The 19,794-nt window shown below is 56.4% G+C and overlaps 1 protein-coding gene across 1 annotated transcript in view; it reads right to left on the reverse strand.

The window, feature by feature from the left end:
- Positions 1-1,293: 1,293 nt before the first annotated feature.
- TTLL12 (tubulin tyrosine ligase-like family, member 12) overlaps positions 1,294-19,794 on the reverse strand; it is a 34,640-nt gene continuing 16,139 nt past the window's right edge. The window contains exons 3-16 of the mRNA XM_008578533.1: positions 19,673-19,790; positions 15,821-15,990; positions 13,900-14,098; positions 12,937-13,096; positions 12,717-12,850; positions 9,569-9,645; positions 7,688-7,804; positions 7,381-7,575; positions 6,883-6,994; positions 5,850-6,001; positions 5,356-5,437; positions 4,194-4,262; positions 3,465-3,603; positions 1,294-2,734 (exon numbers count right to left, since the gene is read on the reverse strand). Of these exons, the coding sequence (XP_008576755.1) occupies positions 2,583-2,734; positions 3,465-3,603; positions 4,194-4,262; positions 5,356-5,437; positions 5,850-6,001; positions 6,883-6,994; positions 7,381-7,575; positions 7,688-7,804; positions 9,569-9,645; positions 12,717-12,850; positions 12,937-13,096; positions 13,900-14,098; positions 15,821-15,990; positions 19,673-19,790 (1,876 nt within the window). The 3' untranslated portion in view covers positions 1,294-2,582. The remainder of the gene's footprint in view (positions 2,735-3,464; positions 3,604-4,193; positions 4,263-5,355; positions 5,438-5,849; positions 6,002-6,882; positions 6,995-7,380; positions 7,576-7,687; positions 7,805-9,568; positions 9,646-12,716; positions 12,851-12,936; positions 13,097-13,899; positions 14,099-15,820; positions 15,991-19,672; positions 19,791-19,794) is intronic.

Consider the following 19,794-nt stretch of genomic DNA (forward strand, 5'->3'; position numbering starts at 1 on the left):
AAGGGTAGCTTCACACAGTTGAGGTTTTCTTAAACCCGAGCATTTGCCTCCCTCTCTAGGCCATAGTCACAGAGGACACAAGGCAAGGCCAGTCACACAGCCCAAGAAGAAGGAAGCAACAATGACTCTTAGGGTTTCCTCAAACACTTCAACTTTGTGGTCGGCCACTCTGAACTAGGCAAGTGGAAACCTTCCTCTCCCTACTGAGACTCTATAATACACTGGTGCCTCTGGATTTAAGAGCTGCCATCGCTGGGTGCATTTATGTACCCACAGATCATCACCGAGGACGCTTTCAAAAGTTCACTGTCAGCATCTTGAGTTTTACATTTAGGATTTCTTTTCTATCACCCTGCAGAACTTTGGTACGATCAATATTACTACCGGGATTCTCTCAACTCCAAGTGTCTGACACTGACAAACTCTGGCTTTTGATGCATTCTTCAACAAAGTGACCAGGGTGCCAGTGAGTACCAGGAAGAAGTATTTGGTGGGATACATCTCCATGGCAACTGCCTCAGCACTTGGAGACGGCTGATCTTCATGACCATGGAGTCCCTGGCTGATGGCCTGCCTTGGGGGTTGTCCACTTGCACCAATCAGAGGTGCAAGGACATCTAGGAATGCAGAAAAGCATGTTTATAATTAGGGACAGCTGGACTGCATGGTCCTCTGGCTCCAGGGTCTGTATCTCCTGGGTGTCAGATTTTAGGTGAACTGGGTGCCAGCAAGTGTACCATCCCTATTGTGCTTCTGGACAAATGATCTGGTGCAAGCATCTGTCCCGAGGGGCACAGAAAACCCCCCGAGGACAAATGACCTGCTGTGGGCATGTCCTGAGGGGCACGGAAACCCCCCATGGGGTTGCTCCTGGGGCCACTGTGCCGTTATGTTGTGACCTCCCAAGCCACCAGATGGCGCCACTGCTGCCCCCGCCAGTGTCTGCATCAGCCTGTGGAACCCTCCTGACACCATGGAGGAGGTAGGGGCTCTATTCAGCCCCACCCCCAGGACGAGGCAGCGGGCACAGGGAGGCCACTTGCCGAGTCTGCCTGGTTCGAGCGCTGGAGCCAGGGCTCAGGGCTCAGACTCAGGCGGCACAGCCAGGACGGGCCTCTCTGCATCTCTGCCTGTGCCCCACTTGGAAATGGAACCAGTGCCAGAATCAAGCCTTGGGTTGGGGGACTTGTAGGTGTAAACATCACCTTATTTTTTCTCTCCTTTTCTCAGAGTACACCTTGGCATTTGGGTTGTTTTGTTTGTTTGTTTTGGCAACAGCAAGGGAAACAGTGCTTTCAGGGCCCCAAAGAGGAAGGGGGCAGATGCCATATAAGGCATACTTTATTGCAGTACAGATGGAGTGAGAAGGGGACGGATGTCAGCAGCTCTCCAGGGACAGGAGCAGAGAGGAGGTTCCACCCTCACCCTGGGAGCAACAGAGCTGCCTCTGCTATCAAAGGGACTCTTGCTAACAGAGGGCAGCCCACATGTCCCGACAGAGAGGGGAGGCAGAACTGTGTGCAGCTGTGCTACAAGGAGGGTCACTTTTAGCTTCAAAAGTGAAACACACACCACCATGCCCAGCTGTAGCCTCCTGCACACAGGAAGGCTCTGGAAGCAGCTCCCACCCACCCACCTTCTGTGAGATGGGCCCAGGTGCACCACGCCTACGCAAAAAAAATGCTGGCAGCCGACTCCAAATTTCAGAAACAAAATTAGGAAAGAACTAGAATTTTATATTTTCCTCCCATAAATTAAAAAATAACAGAAACTCAACACTTTGACTGTAGACCCAGGTAGATGTCATCCCACTTTAACATAAAGTTTTTGGACTCACGTTCATTTCCCCAGCCGTCCTGCCTGGTGCCCTGCACCCCACACTTGCCCTCACTCCCCTTACCAGTGTCCTAGCCGACCTCAGACCGGGGCAGGGCCTGTGACCGGGAGGTCAGCCCACGCTTGCCAAATGGAAAGGGAATTGCAACAAAAGGAGGAGGCCTCCCGCGGGGATTTAGCAGGAGGTTTGCTGGTGAAGGCTCTAGTGGGGCTGGGGCGGGCCACAAGGCTACGGCCACCCCAGGCTGTTCTGGGGTCTGTGTCACACAGAGCTTTGCAGTCACAGCATGGAACCCTGACCCCTGCTCGTGGGAGCCAGATGCAGAGAGCAGAACCCTGAGGAAAAGAAACCTGCCTGGCCTGTTTGATGCAGCTGAGGAACACCTGGTCCTGCTCCACAGCACCCTGTTCCCCACGCCCTCTGGAAACGCAGCAGCCCAAGGACCAAGCTCTCCTGACACCAGGAAGAAAGCCCTTGGCTGAGCTGGAGACTCATCAATGCACAGGCGGTGGCGAGGGGATGTGGACAGGGCCTCGGGGCACACTCAGCCTGGGGACACCATCACTGTCCTGGCTCACCCCCACAGTGGGGACAAGCCCTGCGCTCCCAGGGTGTGATGCCGGACTATGGCTCAGGAGGGCAGAGGCTTCAGCCCAGGCCAGCTGGGGGGTGCTTTACAGAAGCAGCTCAAGGAACTGAGGTTGGGATCCTGCCCGCATGTACAGGCTCAAGAGACAGCGAGGGCTTAGAGGAGGCGGGTGACATGGCAGTCGTCGGGCTGGTCCAGGAACAGGGTGCTAAAGACGTCGTTGAAGAAGGTGGGGTGGAACCTGCAGGCTCGCTCACAGTCCGGGTTGAAGTTCACCTCCAGGATCTGCGGCTGCATCACTCGCTTCCCTGGTGGCAAAGCATAGAGTGGTGTGGAGGTGGCCGGCATCTCGCTCCTGGAAGGGTGCTGGTCACCCTGGGAAGGCTGGGCAGGGCTACAGTGGACGGGCACAGGGCAGCGCCCAGGACTCAGATCTCCAGGACTTGTGGGGTGGCTTGGCCTGACACCTGCTCCTCAACAGAGCCCAAAGCTGCCTCTGGGTCTTGGGACAAGAGTGTGTCACTTTAAGTATAGACGTTCAATTCAGTCAAAAAGGGAAAGCAAAGGTGCAGGGCCTGGCAGGAGCAGGTAGGGACGGGGCCTTTCTCAGGAGCCCATGGGCGCACCCTTGTCTGGCATGCACTCTTTCAGCATGCACCTGTCTGGCATGCACTCTTTCAGTACGCACCCCTGTTCTGCACGCCCTCTCTCGGCACGCACCCCTGTACCGCACGCACTCTCTTGGCATGCACCTGTCCCGGCATGCACCCCTGTCCCACACGCACTCTCTCTGCATGCCAGCCCAGCCCACCTGCCCTTCCGTTTTGCACTCTGTGTGGCTGACGTTTCCCCTTCTCGGTGGGTGAACCAGGGCATCCCCAAACCTGGGTCTCCTGGCTAACTCCAGCCAAAGCACAGCCTGGGCAGTGCTGACCAGGCAAGGAAGTGGCAGTGTCCCTTCCTAACCCCCACCTTCTCCCGGGAGTGTGGCTGGCTGCAGAGGACTGGTGGTCTGGATTGTGGGATGGAGCCCCTTACCATCTGGACAGTTGTCCCACTTCAGCATAAGGTCGATGGCATACATGGCCCGGGATGAAGGGTAGTCACAGAGGCCCGAGGGCGGCGGCTTGGCACATGCCACTCGGAAGAGCTCGGTGAAGGCCTGGAAGATCTCAGCCTGGGGATGGGGGATGCTGGTTCACAGGGCTTGCTTGGCCTCCCAGAGCAGCCTCTCAGTACAGGGTTTGCTGCCCCTGTCTGAGTCCCAGTGGCCCTAGTCACCTCTCCTACATCCTTCCCATCTCTGGACCTGGTATCAGCCACCTCTGCCCAACACCCACCCTTCACTCCTGGTGTCCACCCTCTGCAAATTCGCCATGTCTCCTGCCTTGGAGCTCCTGTGGCTCCTGCTACACCACGGAGCTTACACAGCACCAGAAACGCTCACCTCAGGGGTGGAGGCCCAGCCTGTGTCTCCAAACTTGTTTTCCCGGGGCAGCCTGATGTCCTCTGGCTGTCCCAGGGGTGACCCAAATGCCCCTCCAGGTCACCCCTCCCTCTAAGGACCCCCTACAATGCCCCACACAGACCCAGAGTGGGAAAGAGGGGACAGTCTTAGCCCACACCGTCTCCTTCACCAGCTAAAGTGAGCAAAGGACCATCCAGAAGAGGCAAAGACCACACTCAGCCCATGAGGGAAGGGGGTGGCTCCTGCCCCAGCCGGGCACCTTCCCCCACCCCCCACCCCCAGTGGAGCTCAGGACTCACCTGGACACCAGTCCAGGGAAATTCTGGGTACTGCTTCTCAAATTCGGGGATGAATTCATCATAGTGCACCTGCAACAGACACAGGGCCCATCACACTCTGCCCAGGGCCTCCTCTGGGTGGGGGCACCTGCCCCTGCCTTGACCTGAAACCACTCACACTCGCCGGGGTCACGGGAGGTCAGCCCGGCAGGAGTCTCTGGCCCCAACCCCTCAGGGTAGAAATGAGAAGCAGGAGACTGGGATTAAGCTCTGGATCTTGCTGTGTGATTCTGGGCAGGCAGACTAACTTCTCCGAGTCCCTATTTCTTCCTCTGTGAAATGAGAGGATGCTCCCTTCCCAGCAAAGTGACTCTGCAGGGCTGCTAGGAGGCTCGAGAGAGATAGGGAATGTTGAGGGCTTGGACCCCGCCTGCAGGGCCCAGCCTGTGTCACTGCTGGCACTGGCTCAGAAGTGCCTATGGGGCAGCAAGATCTTCTGGGGCACCTGAGTAAGCTGGCGGTCAGCTCAGAGTCGTCCTGGAGGACAAGCTGGACAGGCCCCTATGGGAGTGAAACATTCACACCTTGCTGGACACATGTCCCCATGCACAGGGCGTCAGAGATGAACTCTCGGGATGACACACCCACAGCACAGAGGGAAGGTGCTCAGTACCCTTAGTGACAACTTCCAACAATGTTCTGGGGGCCAAATGGGGGCTCTGGGTCCTAGGGACTGGCCTTCAACACAGCCAAGGACAAGAGAGGGACAAGAAGCAAGATGATGCTCAGCCACAGGGGAGTGTGTGTCGGCAAAGCCACTCTGGATCCTCCACTCCCTTTCTGCAAGTCCCCTAGAGGACTTCTCAGACGTGGCACAGCGAGGTGCCTCCAGAGTATTCCACATGCGGCTCTGTTTATTAATAGAAAAGAACTAGGAAAAACACAAGAATGACCTGCAGCTACACTTCACCTCAATGATGATACCCAGCAAATGATGGAAGTTGCAGAAGGATGTGCTCAATAAGATAATACTTACAGAAAAACCTAAATATGCAAAACAAGTTTGAATTGTTCAGGGACATTCTCATGCTGGAAAGAATCAAGACACGCCTGGGAACAGAAAGCACACACCAGGAGAGGGAGGAGGAGGTCCAGCAGTGCGTGAGCCTGGGTGGGGGCCTACCTGCTTAAGCAACACATCCGGGTCATAGTTCATGACCGTGAAATGCTTCTCGTAGTCATCCAGGTCACTGAGCGTGAAGGGCCTGAGGACAAGCAGATACAGACACACACATGGGTCCCCGAGCCTGCCCATGGGAGGTGGTCACAAACAGAGCCTTCCGGCTGGAGGCTCAGGACAGAAACCTGGTCTGTGCAAGTGGGGCGGCCCCATGGCCCCATTCAGAGCTAGGGTCAAGGGGGCGACATGCTATCTGCAAAGATTCTGTAGGTCCTTAACACCTCATCACACGTCGATGCTTGTCTTACAAAGAATGTTTGCGTGCATTCCAATGGCTGGCATAGGAACTCAAGCAGGCAGGGCAGGAGTCGCTGCACTGAAATCGGCTCAGAGGGGCGCTTGCTGGGTGAGTGATGGAGCTCCAGCACAGGATTTCTGACCCCATTGCCCAGCCCTCCCACCCCAGGCCCCCGCACCCAGGCATTTCCCCTAGTTACCGGTTGGAGAATCGCAGCCAGAACACGTCATACACAAACAACGTCAGGGGCTTCACCGAGCGCAGCAGCACCACGTAGCGGATGTCAAACTTAACCTTCCCCACGTCTTCTCGAAAGAATAGGATGGGACTTTCAATGTACTTAGACACAACCTGGGGACACAGACGCGGGCTCACTGGTGGATCTCACCTCAGCCAGGCCTTCAGAACAGAGAGCACCTCGGAGCCCCTGTGCCCCCCGAGCACACTGGGCCCCACGAGTGGGAGCTCCTCTCATCTGTCCCCCAGGGACGCTCCACCTGGGGGACACAGCCCAGCCACAGCTGCTGTTTACTCCTTCTGACCTTTCAAACATTTGCCTGTGTCACAGCAAATTCTTTATGTTCACTTCTACCTTAATTGAAGAAAAAAAAAAAAAAAAAAAAATCCCCCCAGTTTCCAGATTTTGAAAACAAACAAATTCTTACCCATAATTCCACCCACCCCAATCCCACCGTCTAAAGTCCCCAGGTGATAGTCCCAGTGGTACGTTTCTTCCTGGCCTCTGCCCACATGCATGCCACCTTGTGTCCTGCCATCCCCCCAGGACTGCTCTGGCTCTCATGTCTTACCCATAATTCCACCCACCCCAATCCCACCGTCTAAAGTCCCCAGGTGATAGTCCCAGTGGTACGTTTCTTCCTGGCCTCTGCCCACATGCATGCCACCTTGTGTCCTGCCATCCCCCCAGGACTGCTCTGGCTCTCATGTCACCATGAACTCTTTGCCATGGCTCCAGCTCCCTGCCCAGGCTTGGCCACCACCCTCCTGCTGTGTAGGCACACCATGCAGTGCAGCATGTGCTAGGGACCTTGAGGACACATGCACTTAGGACAGCTCTAATTGAGGTCTTCTCTGCTCTCGGAAATGGGGCTCCAGTCCCAGCTTCTGTGAGCTGAGTGATCCTGAATCGCCACTGACCCTCCCCAGCACCTGGGCCTCTGGGTGGCCCGCCCGTGCACTGATCACCCCTTGCATGCGGAATGCGAGGCCACCTTGGGGGTGCTCTCCCGGTGCCGGATGATGCTGTGGAGGCTCTTGGTGATGTGGGTATCCAGGCTCCGGGCCAGGTTCCAGGGCTTGCAGATCCAGTGGTTGTCCTCGCCCCTGGGAGCAGAGGGGCCAGCTAGGTTGCAGCCTGGGGCCTACCCTCCTGGCAATGCCTCCCCAGGACCCCGGCAGCACAGGGAGGGCAGCCAATGTCTCCTAGGGAGATGTCAGAGGCTGGGCCTCCAGGAGTGAGGAGGAGTCTGCCAGAGCCGAGGGAGTTGCGTTCCGGGTAGAAGGAGCAGCCCCAGTAGAGGCAAGGAGAGCAGCTTACGGCACACGTGGTCGGGTGCAGTGCTCGGTGCCCTGCAGCTTGCACATAGTAGGCACTCAACTAAGGAGCAGGCTGGGCACAGTATGAGGATTGGTGCAGGATGGGGGCCACAGGAGCATGATGCAAAGTCCCAGGAGTCTCCTCCTGCATGGCTGCGTGCCCAGGGGCTCACCGTCTCTCTCGCTGCTGGAAGTAGCTGACAAACTGGGGCAGCTCAGTGCGTAGGTTGAAGGTTCGGGGCAGCCAGCGTGGGCCCTCGGGGCCCCCTGCCCGGCGCGCGATGGAGGCCAGGCAGTCCTTTACTGTCAGCAGGTTCTCACAAGGGAACTGGTTCAGCAGCACCTCTGGCCTCTCCTGGCTGAGCTTCCTGCAGGTGGAGGTGGGCAAGACTGGCTCAAAGGGAGGCTAGGCGCCCTGGGTGGGGGAGTGGGCAGCCAGAGGCTCTGGCTCTGAGGCCCTCGCAGCCGGGAGGCCCTCACCTGTAGTCCTTGAAGTGAGAGAAGTTGTAGAGGATGTCGGCGTCCGCCGCGCTCTGGGTGAAGGTGAAGCGTGGGTGCGTGAGGCTGCTGAGCACCTGCTGCATGTCCGTGTAGACCCTGCGGGGTAGGCCCGAGCTAAGCTGGGCCTGGCCCCACGCTCCCAGTAGAAGCTCGGACAGCAGCCTGCCCAGTTACTCCCCACCTGTTCTGAAATGAATGAGCCCCAAGCGAGTCCTGGGCTCTGGTCTCTGCCTTGCACAGCCTGGGCTTAGACGCCATCTCCTCCGCATACCTGGTGAAATTCTAACCCAGACCCTCACCGCCCCACTTTCTTCACCTGTAGGACAGAACCATAGGGTCTGCGCCTCCCTGTCATTAGGACCAGACAGGATGAGTTGGAATAATAAATGCTGCTGCTTTCCTCCCACATGGAAAAAAAGAGGATGGGTCGACAGTATAATCTGACACGAATATGCTGAGAATTTAGCCCTCAGAGAAGGAAGAAGGTGCCCCAGGAGAGTTCTTCTGAAGCCACAGGGCCTGCCCACAGGCCAGCGTGTGGTCCCAACAAACTCCTGTAAGCCCATCTGCTGCGGGGTGGAGACAGCCACACTTTCAAAGTAATGGGCTGAGTGTGAAGGCAGGAGGGTGGTGACAACCCTGCCTGGCACGGGTTTCTAGAGGGGTCGGGCAGGGGGCAGCCAGCAGGAGGGCAGAAAGGCGAGGGGCTGGACCCCCTGGGTGGGGCTGGACAGTGACTGTGAAGCACCATCAGGAGCAGGAGGCTAAGAGGACCCTGAAGAGGCCTCTGCCCCAGAGGAGTGGACTGTGTGTCAGGAAGAGTCCAGGAACAATGGGCTGGACCCTGGCCTCAGGCAGGGGGAGGAGGGCTGGGCAGGGGCCAGCAGCGAGGAGCCCCCAGACCCGGCAGGAGGGCAGAGCAGAGCATGCTGCCACCCGTTCCTGGCTGGCCCAGGTTTGGGCGCCAAGGAAAAAGTATCTCGAGTCTCAGGGAGGGGCTCCCAGGAAGGCCGAGATGGAACCTGCCTGAGCCTGCTCTGCAACAGGTTGGCATGGCTCTCTGCACCTCTGCTTCCTCACCTGTAATGTGGGGACACTGCTTCCACAAGGGGCCCACATGGGACTTGCCTGCCTGGTCCTCCATAACCCACCAGCCAACCCCTGCAGACTGCTGGGAAGGCCCCCTCCAGGCAGCCCAGGTGTCTATCTAGGTGCCAGCATGTTCACACTGGGCACAGGCTCCCTGGTTTTGGGAGAGGCTGGTGTGCACAGGCCTGGCTATGTGTCTGCCTTTCCAGAACCAAAGGAACACAGAGCACCCAGGTGAGCAGAGCAACCCCATGTGGTGGAGTTGGGACACGACCCCTTGGTGCCCAAAGGGGTGGGGGGGACTAGCGCAGGCTGATGCTCCTGCCCAGGGTGCCCTTTGCCCACCACTAGCATCTCCACAGCCTGTCCCTATTTTTAACTTTTAACAGTGAGTTTTTTTTTTTTTTTTGTCTTTTTTCATGTCCGGCAACGGATCGCAACCCTCAGTGTCGCGCCCATACCGGACCGGGACCGGCAACGGGATCGCAACCCTCGGCGGGAGCGCCACCGTGCTCCCAAGCGGCGCACTGTAGCAGTGCACCACCGGGCCGGCCCTAACAGTGAGTTTAAAACCTGCTTTCTCTGGGAAGTCCTGTCAACTCTCCCACTTTCTGTAGTACTTTCTCTGTGATCCTAAGAACTCTAGGATCTCGGCATCTGTCACCATCGTGCCTAGGAGCCAGGCGCTGCTCTAGGGACATGGGGGCCATGGTGAGTGTGGGAGAGTGACTGTGGACAAGGCCTAGCAGGAGCAGAGAAGGGGCCACGCACCTGAAGACGTGGTTATGGGGGTGTGCCACTGGGCTGGTGGCAAGGGGCAGCTTCTCCTTGTTTTCCTCCAAAATGGCCTAGAAGGAAACACAGTAGAGGTGGAAACAGACCTTAAGGAAGGGAGAGCGTGAACACGTCTCCTGGCGCCGGCACGTCATGCTCTGAGGCTACCCTTCCCCATTGCCCCACAGCGAAAGGACACCTCCAACCACCCCTACTCCCACCCCTAGATCCTGGGGCTCAAGGTCCCTCAGTGCTCAACAGTCCTAGTTTGGTATCAAAAGAATGGGGTATAGAACAGATGGTGCTCACGATAAAGAAAGAAAGAAAACAAAACAAAACAAAACACTGAAAATGTTGTTCTAAATCTCCAAATCACACACAGCTGAAAAGGTGCCAAGCCTGTCCCAGATGGGGGCTGCTTGGTCCTAGAGGAGCCCCCAGGACTGTTCTGAGCTTAAGCAGTGGGATGGTTTAAAACATATCCACAGGCCCTAGGGCTGCCCCCGCACATCCGGGCCAGTGCGGAACTGGCCGACGCCCGGGATCCTGAGACGGTGGCCAGGCCAGCCCCGCCCCTGCCTGCAACCAGATCCTAGAACATACTGATCAACCATGGGGGTTTCTTTGGGGTGTGTGACTTATCTGCTCATGTCCTTCACCAAATTTCTGCTTAGGTTTTTTTTTTTTTTCTTAAAAGATGACCGGTAAGGGGATCTTAACCCTTGACTTGGTGTTGTCAGCACCACGCTCACCCAGTGAGCGAACTGGCCATCCCTATATGGGATCCGAACCCGGGGCCTTGGTGTTATCAGCACCGCACTCTCCCGAGTGAGCCACGGGCCGGCCCCTCTGCTTAGGTTTTTCTAATACAGTTTTAAGAGTTCTTTTGCAGGAAAGATGTTAATCTTTGTGTGTTAAAAAAAAAACAAAACAAAGAAAGTAGAGAGTAGAATAATAGTTACCAGAGGCTGGAAGGGGTGGGGTGGGGGGAAGATTGGGGGTGAACTAATGGGGACAAAACTATGCTCTCTGCCCTAAGTGAACCATTGTGCAAGATGTGCATGTATTGAAACAACACACTGTACCCCACAAAAATAAATAAAATTTTAAAAAAAATTTAGGAAAAAACAAAAAGAAACATGTCCACAAACTCTTTGACACTCCTTTTGAAAGGCAGAGCCTAACCCCCTCCCTCAAGTGAGGCCTGGGCCTAAGGAGTTGCTTCTCACAAACAGGAAAAAAAGGGAGTGACAGGGTGTGGCCTCCGTAATGAGGTCACGAAGGCTGTGGGTCCATCCTTGCTTTCCCTTGGATCCCTGGCTCTGAGGGAGGTCAGCGCCATGTCAGGAGGTCGCTCGAGCAGCCCCGTGGAGGGCCCACGGGTTGAGGTGCTGAGCCTCCTGCCCACTGCCAGCACTGCCTTGCCAAGAGTGTGTACGAGGCATGGGGAAGCAGGCCCTCAGGCCTGTCAAGTCTCAGATGACGCGACCCTGGTGGGCAGCCTGTGCACCTCAAGAGACACCCCTGGCCAGAAGCCCCTATCCAAGCCACTCCGAGCTCCTGCCCCACAGAAGTCGTGTGAGATGATAAATGTTTGCTGTTTTAACCCACCAAGTTTTGGAGTAATTTGTTACCCAGCCACAGCTAACCAATACAGGCATGGCCAGGGCCCAGAGCATAGGCCTGATCCTGACGGGTCAAATGGATAAACACAATGATGCTTCAGGCAAGGAGGGTTTGGCCTCGTATCTCCTCTTCCTGGCCAGCACAGGCTTCCCAAGGAAAAGTGCTAACTTTAATTCATGTTCCATTAACAAGCGAACACAAGACCAGGAAAAGTTTGTCCCTAAGCCCTTCTCACGCCCACCCCACACCTCGTTCAGTCAAATGTTCACTAAGCAACCACGAGGTGTAGGTGCTGGGGGCTCTTAAATACACCTCTGAATCAGCTAGAGTGATCTCCTAGTTTTCAGCACGGTTCATTCAATCACCACTGACTTAGACTGAAAGTGCCAACAGGACCACAGCCCACCTCTCCCAATCAGAACTCACAGAAGCAGCTAATACCCCTTGGCGCTCCCGCTCTAACACAAGTTGATCTGCTTAACCCTTTCCACGACCCTGAGGCACTCATTAAGCACCTGATGTCTGCACATCATGGCACTTTTAAACACAGGGGGCAAGTCCGCAGCCTCCACCCCAAGCTATCACATCACCTTGGTTTTGGATTCTAGCTCTCCCACCAGCTGTGTGACCTTTGGCAAGTTCCTTAGCCTCTCTGTGCTTCAGTTTCCTTATCCTCAGTAAAATGAAGATAAAAACAGAACCGTGAAGTTGTTTTAAGGAACACAGCAGAGTGTGACCATAAAGTGCTGAAGATCAGAGGACAGGGAAAGGAGGCAGGAGGTGGCCGGGGTGTTAACCCCCTACCCCCACCGACCCTGGCAGTGGCTTTGTCCCTGTAGGTTCCATTTCCTCCCCATGCCCAGGGGCTGCACTCACCCTGGCCCCCTAACCTGGCCAGACACCTTGTACTGGGCTTTGTGTTAACTCACACCACCAGCCAGGCATTCTGAATGAGCCAGCTAGGTACAGGCACAAGGCCCTGCCTGAGGCTGCCCACGGACTGAAAGTACCTTTGTTGTCAGTAACAGTGACAATAGTGACAACTGCTTGTTGAGGATCTGCCTGCCAGGGACTGGGAAAGTCACGTGAGATGATAAATGTGTCTGAAGAGTGTCTTCTGTGCCCCGGGAGGAAGGCGTCATGAGATGAGGGAATGGGGCCGAGCCAGGAGCACAATCAAGTCCACCTGCACACCCACACTTCCGCCCCACAGGAGAAGCACCAGCCGCTTACAGCTCCAGCTCCACCCGACCTTTGAAAGGGCAGATTCCAACGCCAGGCACCTTGAGATCTGGGTTTGGGACCGGTGTCCAAGGTGTGTGGTGGCTCACGTTCCCTCTCTGACTGTGAGCCTTGTCTCTCAGATACTCCCAAATCTCTTCTCCACCTCCCACAGCAGCCAGCTCAGGGGCTGGCACCCAGCTGGTATTCAATAATACCTGGTGACTGGATGGGGAACATTCCAGAAGCCACCAGTCAAACAGGCCCAGGGTTGAGGCAGGGGTGGAGGGGGTTGTACCTGGTAGTACTCGGCAGGCGGCTCGGGCGTGCAGGAGCTGAGGTCCAGCATGTCGGCAGGAGCCCAGGGCAGCAGCATGCACTTCCGGATCAGAGGATCTGCCTCTCCGTAGGCAAAGTCCCGGGTCACTTCCTCTGCACCAAGACATGTGAGCCCATCAGAGCGGGGGTAGGCAACCAGCTGAGGCCCATCCTCTAGGGCGGGCGCGCATATGACTTACCGCCTGTATCTAGGTCCCTCAGGGGCCACAGCAGCGTGTAGGCCACTTGCTGGGGCATGTAGAAGAAGGGTGCAGTGGCAAAGCTGGGCTCATCTGCGTGCTGGATGCGTGAGCCAAACTCATCCATGATGTACCACACGGGAACCTTCTCCTCGGCTGTCTGCAGGCACAGCACATGTGGCAACCCTCATGCATCTGTCCACCACCCGAATATCAACCTTCACTCATCCCTCCACGTCCAACTCTCAGAGCTCAGAGAGTCTTCCATGCACCCTGGACCCTTTTACTAGCCCACGGCCTCCTGCACAGAAGCCCTGCCTTTGCAGACCAGGACGCAGGCCAATGCACTGCAGTGTGACAATTAATGTGCGGAAAGGCATGTAGCTCAGTAACCACATGGATGTATCTAGACTTGTTTGTGGGTGGGGAGTCTTTGAGTTCAGGGAATGCTTCCTGGAGGAGGTGGCATCTAAGCTGAGATCATGAGAAACAAGTGCGTGTCTTTCCCCAGACTGCGAGTGGTGAGGGGCTGGAGTGTGGAGGGTGAGTCTGGAGAAGCTGGAAGGGGTGAGTGTCGACGGCCTGAGAATGTGCTGAAGGGGCTCAACCCTTCTCCCAAGGGTAGCAAGGAACCACCAAGGTCTTTGAAAAGAATGTGACAGAATCAGAAGGGGCCAGGAAAGAGGCAGCTGAGTCACCTTGGCCCAAGGTTAGGGTCTGAGAGGGGCTATGTCCTGTGAGCTCAAAGGCTGGGTGAGCACCTGGGTCCCCAACATGGACCAGCCCCAGAGAAACAGCGAACAGGCGCCTGATGAAGGCCCAGCCTGAGGGGGTCTCCACAAGCCACAGGAATGGGTTTGCTGTCCTTGACTGGCCCCCGACCAGCCCTGAGGGCATCGGGCAGCGAAGGCCCGCGTCCCTGTCTGTCCTCCCCTGCCTGGGGCCCGGCTGCCCGCCGCTCACCCCATGGGCCAGCTGGTAGGTCTGGTTGAACTTCCACATCTCTTCCAGCACCAGGGCCACGGCCTCGGCAGTGGGCAGCTCGCCGTGGAACTCGACGCCCATCAGGTTGGCCATGCGGTGCAGCAGCCCCGGCACCTGCTGCAGCTGCTGGCGAGCGTGCTCCACGCGACACGTCCAGGCGTGGTCGATGAGGAAGATGCTGCAGGCACAGGCCACAGGTGAGGCTGCCAGGTGGCACGGCATAAACAGAAATGCGGAGAAGAGGACAAGGACCAGGGATGTGGCCGGGACCTGGCACCCAACCCCTCTGAGACTTGGTCTCCCCAGTTATAACCATAGTTATGCACAGTTTTGGAGTCCAGTGGGCCCAGGGCGAGATCCCAGTCCTGCTGCTCACTCCGTGTGGCCCTGAGCAACCTTCTAAAATAAGGCAAGAGGGTTGCCCCCCTCTCCTATCAACAAGTTGATATGGGCATCAAATGAAACCAAACACACAGCATGCCGCCTGCACACTAAGCACTTGTGATACACAGCAGCAATCACTAAGTGACTGAGACACCACAGAGTCAGAACGAAAACCTAATCTACCCCAGTCGACTGGAAGACAGGCCCACGCTCCCCACCCTGCTCCCTGCAGGCCTGGCTCACGGCCATGCTCTGCAAATGCAAAAACACTGCACACTGGGAGGCCAGTGGGCAGACGTGCAAAGGAGACATCACAAAGAGCTTGCTTACAACCCCCGCAAGGACCGTGGAAGCACCAGGGCCTCTTTGTGGGAGAGGCTTCAGGTCCCCACACATACAGACACCTGCAGCCCACATGTGCTGGTTTCCCTGGAAGAGCCCAGGTGGTCCAGCTGCACAGCTCCCACAAAACCATGGTGGAGCTGTGGCAGACAATAAGGCATTCTCACTGCAGGTCTGAGGCCATGGCTGCCTCCCACCCTACGGGATGGAGTTCTGCTGCACGAGGAGGCTCCAACTGCACAGGTGCCCGATGGGCAGAGCAGCCGTGGCATGGACCCACAACTCTGCTCCCCTTTTAAAATCCAAGGAACAGCAAATATTCCAGTTCTTAGGTCAGGTGGCAAGTTCAGAAGTATTTATTGTGCTTATATTAGATTTTTGGTTTGTTTGCATATCCTAAAGTAAATGAAGATTTGTTCCTGCTCTCACGCTCACAGCTGATGGCTGGACAATGCCACACACAGAACCAGGCCCTCAAAGTTCAACACCTGGGGGTGACCCTGGCAGATGCAAAGAGGGGAGCTGTGTCCACAGGCAGGGGAGGGGCATGGAGTAGCTCACTGGGGCCTGGCAACAGAAGACTCGGAGGGACAAAGTTCTGGAGGCAGAAAGGCCCAGGAGTAGGTGAAGTAGTGAGCACCTCAACCTCCAAAAACCCAGGACTCCACTCTCCAGCCCCTCCCAAGCCTGGCTGTGCCAGTGTGCGTGGTGTAGGGCTCAGAGACTGTGAGCTCCTGGGGGCAGCCTCTGTGTTTGATGCACCTGTACCCAGGCCCGAGTGGCACGGGGCAGGATAGAGCAGGTGCACACAAAGGCTCGCTGCACTGAAGTTAAGGAAGAGGGCGGGCCTGAGCCCAGTGCATGTGGGTGGAAGTCCTTCCTGCATGTTTCCTCATCACCATTGTGATCCCGAGTGAAACCACAGGGAGGTGCTCTCAGGACCATTCAGCAGGATTACCAGGGACTGTTACCAGTGTTGGTGTTAGAGCCTACATTGTCCTGAAGCCCTGGTGTAAACACCACGGTTGGCCACACAGGCATGCCACAGGCTGCCGGCACACAGGGAGCACACAAGTGTTTGCAGTTACTGCTATTTCCTCAACAGTAATGGTCTTGGTGAAATCTCTCTGGAAGGAAGCCAGGCCAGTGACTGACGCCCACCCCTGGCTCCTACCTGTTGGGGTCTGTAGCCTGGAGCCCACTCTCGCTGGTCACGATGACTTTGTAGCACAGCTCGCTCCCTGGGTTGGGCTGCTTCTCCCGCACTGCTCGTGCTGCCTCATCCTCATCTGCTTCTACCTCTTCCACTTGCATGATCCCGAACATTTCTCCAGCATCGAAAACCTGGGGGGCCAAGCACGGGTCCACAGGGGGTGTGGGCAGGAGGCCCTACCCCTAACCCTTCACTGGGTCCAGGGTTTCGGCTCCGGGAAAAGCCACCAAGTGTGACACACCTGGGCCTGAAGAAAGAACTTGACTCCTTCAGAGAAGCAGGACCCAACGTACCCACACCACCTTACAGATGGGGAAACTGAGGCTCCTAGAAAGTCAGAATGGAAACCTAATCCACCCCATTGACTGTCACCAATGCTGTCATCCAAGGCCCCTTGCCCCACGAGACATCACGTTGGAAATGGGAGTACATATGTGTGCTGGAATTCATTCCAGTCTAGCCCCTTCCTTTAGAGAAAATGAGTCCCCAAAGGCAGAGAGGATGGCTCTGGTCACATTGGAGGTGAATGGAAGTCAGCATCATAGTGATCTGGGAGTGCACCCCAATTTCCATCTCATCAGAAGAACCAACCCAACACCAGTGCAGCTGAGGCGGCCCACAGGACAGCCTCCTCCAGCCACCTATAACCAGCCAAGAAGCACAAGGCCTGCAGAAAGCAAGGCCTGAGGTCCCGGGTCAGGGTGGGACAGGAAGATAAGGACCTTGCTCCTGGAGTTTCCCTGCCAAAGTAAAGCAGACAAGTCAGCTTCTTCTTGTGTGGAACAGTCCCAGGTGCAGCCACACTCATGCAGCGTGTCCATCACAAGCCAGCAAAGGGAGACTTTGAAAAGATTCCAGAGCCAGGCTGTGTGGGTTCAAATCTTGACTTCACCACTTCCTTGATATGCAACTTTTTCTTAACCGCTCTGTGCTTTGGTTTCCTCATACGTACAACGGGAATAACAGAACCTACCAGATGGTTGTTGGGAGGATTAAATGACTACACACATAAAGAATTTAGAAGAGTCTGGACCACGGCAAATGCCCTGAAGCACTTGCTGCCATCGTTACACTTCTCTGGACTCAGTTTCCTCACTTATCAAATGGGGGTATCAGGGGCCAGCCTGTGGCTCACTCGGGAGAGTGCGGTGCTGATAACACTAAGGCCACGGGTTCAGATCCCATATAGGGATGGATGGTTTGCTCACTGGCTGAGCGTGGTGCTGACAACACCAAGGCAAGGGTTGAGATCCCCTTACCGGTCTTTTGTTAAAAAAAAAAAAAAAAAAAAAAAAAAATGGGGGTATCACCCCCCTTCTAGAACAGATGCATGAACAAAAGCAGTGCACAGTGGGGACTTAATGAAGGCTAGTCCCTCCCTAAAACCTGTTTCTCACTTCTCTATTAAAAATGGCAGTTGGATAGCTCTTGTGGGCTGGGCAGGGCTGGGCACTGTGGTGGTGTGAGGATAATTACTCATGATCTTGCCCGGGGAGCTGACAGCTGAGTAAGGTCCAGGTTATTTGAGAGTATCAGGTAAATCGCCCTGTGTCCTGGAGGGCCTGGGAAGACATTATGGACAAGGAGACATAATCTGAGGTGAGCTCTGCAGGAAGGGGAAGATTTAAACACACGGCTCTGGGGTGGTGGAGGAAAGGAACTCCAGGTAGAGAGAGGGCAAGAGCCGAGGCCTGGAGGTAGAAAGGTCCAGGAGCAGGAGGGCTGTGCACTGGGTGAGCAGGCCAGGGACCACCTTGAGGACAAGGGGAGCTTGGGTGCTCTCTGGGAGAGGCTCTCAGGTGGGGAATAAGTGGACCGAGCCAATTAGGTTCTCCTGGAACCCTCACAGCACCCCTGGGGAGGCCACTGCCTTCCCCTCCAGTTTGAGATTAGGAAAGAGGCTCAGAGAGCTAGAATCCACACCTTGGGCTTCAACCCCAGTATTCCAAATCCCCAGCCTTCTATTCCCAACCCTTACTGGGGAAGTGCAGACAGTATAAGGCTAAGTGATAAGAGGACCTGCCTCAAACCTGGCTTTCTCCATCTGTGAAAGGGTGTGGCCACAGGCCCATCATGGTGGGACTGGAGGAGCACCCAAGGAGATAACGAAGGGGAGTGGTTTTGCAACTGGGAAGTTCGTGCCAACACAAGAGCTGACGTTTATTTTTAAAATGCTCCCTGTCTTTTCCCAGGGTACAATCTAAGGCAAGGCACCAGGGTCATTGGCCTTGCCAGGGGCTGAAGGGCCTCCAGTGCTGTCGGCAGGTACTTGTTCTGCTGGCATGCCCTCCCCTACATGTGGGCCCACAGCAGCAGGTTTCACTGGGGAGTAATAGCTGCAGGTTTGTGTCTGCAAAGTGGTGACTCAGCTCTGCCCGCAATGGCTTGGGTGGGTCACGGAAAAACACTGGCTGCCCCTTGAAGGATAGCGGCAGCAAGGGCGACCTGGGCAGAGGGGACACTATACTCTGGTGACCGCCTTCTATGTGCTGGACACTGGCTGAAGCTTACTTCTCAGGCCACCCCCATGTCCCATCCCGTGGGAGCCACGTTCTCGTGGCTCACCATCCTTGCTTTCCCGATGGAGATCGGGCCACGCTTGTCTACTGCTGGTAGACGCCGGCTGGGCAGGAGACAGGGCATTGCTATGCTGCACTCCTTTCACTCAGCACAGGGACTCTTATTCTAACAAACTGAAGTCCTCTTCCCCCTAAGCACAGGCCTGGGACTAGAGCAATACTCAGGAAATGGTGGCAGAATTGAGGGCAAAGGAAATTCACTGTATTGCAAAACATGCTATATTGTGAGGAGGTGCCACTAAAACTGTACCTTTTTTTTAAAGCAACTATGTTTGGAACCGGAAGGTACCTGGTCCCACCAAAATGATTGCACAAAGAGAAACTGGGGCTCAGAGGTGGGGGTTCTGTCCAGCAGCCAGGCTCAGAGGACTCCTAGATCCTGGCTGGGACAGCCTCTCCTTGGCTCTGGGGTCCACCCCATCACCACTTAGCTGGTCTCAGCCTGGAAGACAGCGCCCCGAAGCAGAGCCAGGCTCCCGCTAAAGAAAAGGCTCCCACTAGCCCGCCCTGGGAAGGTGCTGTGGCTTCAGCACCTGGGCAACCAACCAACAACCGGGCCCAGCCCTCAGCCAGGATGCCAAGAGACCCGGAGACCCTTTGGAGGACCAGGTTAGGGCAAGCAGATGAGCAGAAGGGAGACACCCTCACAAAACGGGAGAGAACCTCTAAACACTTCTCACTAGATTCTTTCTTCATCTCCCCCAACCTGTTTTTTTTTTTTTTTTTTTTTTTGTCTGCAAAAGGAGGGTGACCGGGGGCTCAACTCAGGTGGAGAAGCACGAAAGAGTCCCATGAACCACACAGGGACACTACACAATTCCTGGGATCCTACTCGGGCCGAGGTGGTGCGCGCACAGCAAGCTTGTGGCTTGCAAACCCGACAGACCCTGCCTCTTCCTGAGCCTCAGTTTCCTTAGCTGTAAAACGAGGGTGATGAAGCTTCCTCCTCGCGGGGCTGTGGTGGGGCTCGATGTGTGGGGGCCCCGGCTCAGGCCCGGCACGCACAGCAGCCCCGGCCGGCTCGGGGCCCGGGTACAGACCTCTGCCGTCCCCCTGCGGCTCCAACCTCCAGGTCGCTCGTCCCGGCCCTCGCGGCCTCATCACCAAGCCTGCGCCCCCCGCGCGTCTCCCCGAGGCCTGCCCACCTGGGAGCAGGCTTCCCCTGTCCGCCGCGCCCTTCCCCCAGAAGGGCCCCGAGTGGTGCCCCCCGCCCTGAGCCCTGCCCGGCCCGCACCTCGTGCTCCAGCTTGTGCAAGAGGCGGCCCCAGTACCTCTCGGGGACCCCCGAGGCGCGCAGCGCCGGGCCGTGCAGCGCCGCGAACTCGGCCAGGGCCCGCGCGCCCTCCTCCGAACTCA

Source organism: Galeopterus variegatus, unplaced genomic scaffold, assembly GCF_000696425.1.
Source record: "Galeopterus variegatus unplaced genomic scaffold, G_variegatus-3.0.2 Scaffold1710, whole genome shotgun sequence".
Lineage (NCBI taxonomy): Eukaryota > Metazoa > Chordata > Mammalia > Dermoptera > Cynocephalidae > Galeopterus > Galeopterus variegatus.